Source organism: Anopheles darlingi, chromosome 2, assembly GCF_943734745.1.
Source record: "Anopheles darlingi chromosome 2, idAnoDarlMG_H_01, whole genome shotgun sequence".
In the NCBI taxonomy this organism is placed as follows: domain Eukaryota; kingdom Metazoa; phylum Arthropoda; class Insecta; order Diptera; family Culicidae; genus Anopheles; species Anopheles darlingi.
The window spans coordinates 6,630,001-6,635,000 of NC_064874.1; the positions used below are offsets into that span (position 1 = coordinate 6,630,001).

The 5,000-nt window shown below is 48.8% G+C and overlaps 2 protein-coding genes across 6 annotated transcripts in view; one reads left to right on the top strand and one right to left on the bottom strand.

Annotated features, from left to right (window-relative positions):
- Positions 1-3,293, top strand: part of LOC125948774 (regulator of G-protein signaling loco) — a 40,876-nt gene extending 37,583 nt beyond the window's left edge. For 3 of the 5 annotated variants that reach the window (XM_049675143.1, XM_049675145.1, XM_049675146.1), the window contains 3 exons: positions 1-535; positions 605-1,081; positions 1,965-3,293. The exon at positions 1-535 is cut by the window's left edge and continues 718 nt beyond it. In XM_049675143.1, the coding sequence (XP_049531100.1) occupies positions 1-535; positions 605-1,081; positions 1,965-2,953 (2,001 nt within the window). In that variant the 3' untranslated portion in view covers positions 2,954-3,293. Of the gene's footprint in view, positions 536-604; positions 1,186-1,380; positions 1,480-1,964 lie in introns of all 5 variants that reach the window. The other 2 variants (XR_007468615.1, XR_007468616.1) reach the window with 2 other exon arrangements.
- Positions 3,294-3,348: 55 nt separating this feature from the next.
- Positions 3,349-4,537, bottom strand: LOC125948778 (probable 39S ribosomal protein L45, mitochondrial). The gene is made up of 2 exons (XM_049675150.1): positions 4,471-4,537; positions 3,349-4,408 (listed from the first exon to the last, which is right to left on the bottom strand). Exons 1-2 carry the CDS (start codon positions 4,513-4,515, stop codon positions 3,431-3,433), a joined length of 1,023 nt encoding a protein of 340 aa, XP_049531107.1. The 5' UTR covers positions 4,516-4,537; the 3' UTR covers positions 3,349-3,430.
- Between the last annotated feature and the right edge of the window lie 463 nt (positions 4,538-5,000).

Genomic DNA, 5,000 nt, shown 5'->3' on the forward strand with positions numbered 1-5,000 from the left:
CCTACGTCCATCCCGCCATCAGCAATTGCTAAGAGCGGCACTACCAATGGGTCTGCCAGCCTGTGTAATAACAATAACCTCTTGAGCGTGAATCATAATCATGTGCGGGGTAAGGAGCAGGAACAACAGCAACAATTATTGCTGAAGGACGAACCAGGGAATGGTGTCGGTGGTGGTATGGTTGTGGCTGGCCGGTCGCAGGAGCTGAACACACTCGATGAGATCACGAACAAGGTGTTCAATGAGCTGATGAGTGGCAAGACGGGTAGCAGCGGCTCGGGAGGGATCGCTGGTGGTAAGGGACCCGATGGGGACTGTGTGTCGGACACATCCTCGAGCCGGCGTGATCGTTTCCGGCGCCGTGGCTCGAACGCACCCTCCGACAGTGGCCGGGGAGCGAAAAGCAAAAAGTGTTCGACCGGTGGATCCGAGGATGGGTGCGAAAGTGTAAACAATCTCGGGACCAAGAAGCCCATCATAGCCAAGCTAAAGGCCGGCGTGAAGCTGCAGATACCGACGAGGTCACAGAATGATGGTAAGATCATATTGTGGCATAAAGAAAGCGCTCCAGTATGAGAGCTAATAGTAAAATTCATCTTTACAGAACTACTCGAGGGATTGAAGCGTGCTCAGCGTAGCCGGCTTGAGGATCAGCGTGGTACGGAGATCAATTTTGAGCTTCCGGACTTTCTGAAGGACAAGGAGAACTTCTCCAGAAAAGAGACAGGGGTACCGTCAGGAACTACCGGAGCAGCGCCTTCGAAGTTGGCACGCAGTAAACACACGACGCATACACGACGATCCGAATCCGGCACGCCTACGGCTGAGTTCGGTGGTTCGCTGCAGCAAATCAACAAACCTCAACCAGCCCCACGGTTGTCGATCACTGGCGGTTTGCAGCAGCAACAGTTGCAGCAACAACAGAATCGAAGCGCGGGACCAGGCTCCCCGGTACAGACATCCGTTAGCGATAGTCACCTCAACCTGTCGACCCAATGCAACGCCTCGCCCCATCCTATGGATGATCCATTCCGCCACATGACCGGTGGGGGAGGGTCACAGTCAGAAACGAGTTACGCCGGTAGGTAGTGCCGCTAGTGGTGGTAAAAGACGACCATGAGCAGTTACGGTGGCCAGTGAGGCTTCACTAACACGCATGTTGGCCGCGCGTACTCGGTATATACGGTTAGAATCTTTACTAATCATACTTTACTATTTTCCACTACGCTCCTTTCCATTCCTTTCCCTGTCTCTGCTTCCTTTCCTTTTCTATTCCCGCCTGTAACGACACATGATGTATCCTTTCCCCTTTTCTGTGAACGTGCCCCCGCTGTGTATCTGCTTGTATGTGAATCGTCTCTCCGATCGTTGGCCGATCAGGAAGTGTCTCGAGCGTTATTGAGGTAGCTCTTGGATAAAGGCACTCTGATAAACCGAATGGACTTCATACACACCCTCCGGTAGCGGCGCGGTATCTATGTGCGTTTGAGCGATTTTATGGTTTTAGTTGTTCTACCAACATTCTATTTGATGTTTATTACATTGATCGTAGAGCTTGGTACATCCATTGTTTTGTAGATCCATTGTTTTGAAGATCCATTGTGTCCCGCTTTACGTGTTTCTTTAGCGTTGTTCATTTTTAGTGTTGGATATTTGTTGTTAATCTGTTCTCTAATTTTTTGCATTTGTTTTTATTATTTTAGTCACTGTTTGCTAATTCGATTATAGGAAATCCATGTTGTATTTCACTTGGTTGTCCATTTCTTATGTTTTTTTTTCTGATTTTGATTTCTGATAACTTCATTTTTTGTGTTTTTCTTTTTATTTTTCATCTGTCGCCTTTGATCTTTCATCTTCGCTGTTTCGATTAGTTCTTTAAAATCTATCGAGTGTCTAATTTGATACCTTTCCGTAATCTTAATCTGCAAGTTCGCTAACGCCTTACAATTGTTACTGTTTTACAGACACTACACTAGTCTTTACACACGTGTCCAACGTCACCGGTGGCGGTCAGTCGCCCACGGTACCCACTTCCGCACGCATCTTCCCTGCACTCCCCTCGGATGATCACTCGGACAGTAGCGGCGATGGGATGGTTGGAGGACCATCCGATTTAACGGGAGTCCCCACGACTAATGGCTGTTGCGATCAGCATCCCCTGACGGACTCTTCACCTGGCAGTTCACCACCGGCGGCGTCCCATCTTCATCCTCATCATCATCATCATACGACGACAGGCAGTGCTAGTAGCGCCAACCCAGCATCCCAATCGTCCGGTACCACGTCTGGAGCATCATCATACCACACTCATTTCCCACTGCATCATCACCACCATCATCATCACCATCATCATCATCCTCACGGCCAGCACTACCATCACCAGCCAGGGCGATATCAGGCAACGGCGCTGCCGAATGGTGTTGGTTCTATCGTATCATCTGCCCAACCTGCGCCGGCAGTAGTAGGTTCTTCTGAAAGCGTAGCGGCAACAGCGATTGGTGGCGACAGTCAGCGTGGTCCTCCACCGCTACCCCCCAAACCCAAAATCCTTCCAATAAAACCCTCTAACTGGGGCCATCATAGCACGGGCGTTAATGGCGGCGTCAGTGGGTCCATCCCATCGTTTTCTAGTGGGCACGATGGTCACTCGACCGTTAACCAGAGCTCGCAACAGTCTAGTAGTAATCAATCACCGCCTAGCCACGGTAACGGTGCCGGTAGCACAAATGGTTTAGGGTTAGGCACGAAAACCAATATAATGACCGCGTCTTCGTCCTCGTCATCGTCCTCTTCATCGCCATCAGCGACGGGACGACGAGTGATGACCAACGGAGGTAGTGGGGAAGGTGTGTCGACAGGATCATCGTCCGCATCGTCGGCAGCTGTGATCAGTTCCACGGTTGCCCAAGCTAGAAGTGTCTACTTTGATCAGGGAAACAGCAGCTTTGTGTAGTCCAGAGAAGCAGGCTTAGCAAACAAGAAAAGGGAACAAGCGTGAGGGCTTCATCTGTAAGAAGCGCGTGCAATGCAAAACGAAAGTAGTCTTTAATTTAGCGGAATTGGCCGAGAAAGTGACACGGTCACACATCCTGCTCCACGGGGTGTAGTGTAGAACCTTTTTAAAAGTGATCTAGAGGTGTGATTTGAAAGGATAAGTAATTTATTCATTGGTGTACGAGCGAGAGAGAATCAACACCGACCATCATCTTCGTCTGTGTAAATAGGGATTGCCGTAGTTGACCCCGTCGTCAGTCACGATTCGATAGTTCTAGAATAAATATGGTTTGATATTACGTGGCTGCGTGTCAATAAATGATATCCGAAAAGACAAAAAGGCCAACCAAAAAGTCGATTTGGGTTTACTTTTATTACCTTCATACGACTAATAATGCATAGTTTGTAACATTAACCACATGCATCCAGCACGTCCCTAGGCTGAGACGGTGCTTGCTTCGGTCTTGCTGCCCTCCTTCGCCGCAACGACGTCCTTTGTCTCGACTACATCAGTCGGCTCAGGCGGCGGTGGTGGTTCATCGTCAACGCGGTATGTAATGTAAGCTGGCGCCTTCGGTGGCATCCACTCGGGGATGATTTTCTCGTGCAATCGCCACACACCGTACTCGTTGGCCAGATGTTTCTCAAACACCACATACTCCAGGCAATCTTTCTCGATCGTCTCGCTACCGTGCATCAGCCGACCAAAGCGATCGTAGATGGCCAGTAGCTGCTGACTGTGGAATCGTACCGTCACTTGAGCGAAAATGTTCTCCTTCGTGATGACATCGGTGCAGCGAGCATGCACAACGCGCGGCGGCTCGAGAGACTTGATGAACTGCCAGCGGATTGTTTTGTCCGCCACATTGTGCATCAGTTCCGGGTAGGCTCGCTCGGTGACGATCTCGCGCAGCTTGTATTTGTTCTTCTCGCACATCGTTTGGTGGGCCTGGATGTAGATATCCTGAGCCTGCGTGGCGAAATCGCGTGCATCAAAGTCCTCATCGTAGCTCCGTATCTTTCGAATGGCCATCATGGATTTGGTTTTCTTCTCCAGCTGTTCGATCGCCTGTTTAGCACCTTCGCGCGAAATTGCCGACATCCGGCCGTCCCCTTCCGGTGGTACGTACGGCTCAAACACACCCCCGGTGCAGCTGATGTAGAACGGACGTTCGAGCCACGGTCGCGGCGGTAGGATTCCGCGCTCCTTCATGCGCGTCTTCATCTGCTCCTGCGATAAATCTTCCGGCCGCTCGTTCAGGTTCGGAATGTCGATCTTGACGAACTTGGCTTTACGCAACCGTTTCCATTTCGGGTCCCAGTGTTTGGTGCGCCGGTGCCGCACCTGCTGCTGCTGCTGATGGATGATGGAGCCATTCTGGAGGCACGGAGCGAGCAGGCCACTCGTTGGGAGCTACAGAAGAACAAGTAGCAAAATAGAAGCGGGTCGATTTAATGCTAAAAACTGTTAAATACCTGCAAAAATCGGATTGCCGATCGACCCGCGGCGGCGAGGGCCATGTTTTCTATAAATCAAAACAAGACGAACTGTCAAGACTACGAGAAAGACTTGTCAAATCTGCCCGAATGCTGGAAAAGATGATATTCTGTGGGAAAATAATCGCAACAGAAAGTGATTCAAGCTAATTGTAATTAGAACTTCCGGTGATGTAAAGTAAAGTATGAAATTATGTGGTACATTATCTGTTTAATTCTCAGAGAAAATGTCGGTTTTAATTGTCGATTTTTTTTTCAACGAACTCCATATGTTTCTCTAAAATAGTGTTTCTGAACATTTGCAGAACACTGTACGGAAAAGCGGGGTTTTGGTACCTTATACCAACTAGTTGAAAGATTAGGATTTTTTATAACGAGATTTAAAACCCATTCATGAGAAATCCTCTTGAAAAACAATCTCAGAATTTAGTGTACATACAGTGTTTAATTTAAAATAACAAAACAAGCTTCAGAGATAGGTATAAAGTGTAAATTTGATTTCAATTCGT

Coding starts and splice junctions, on each gene's coding strand:
- LOC125948778 (XM_049675150.1), bottom strand. CDS start 4,515: ATGGCCCTCGCCGCCGCGGGTCGATCGGCAATCCGATTTTTGCAG. Junction 4,409..4,470: donor CGGCAATCCGATTTTTGCAG/GTATTTAACAGT, acceptor GTTCTTCTGTAG/CTCCCAACGAGTGGCCTGCT.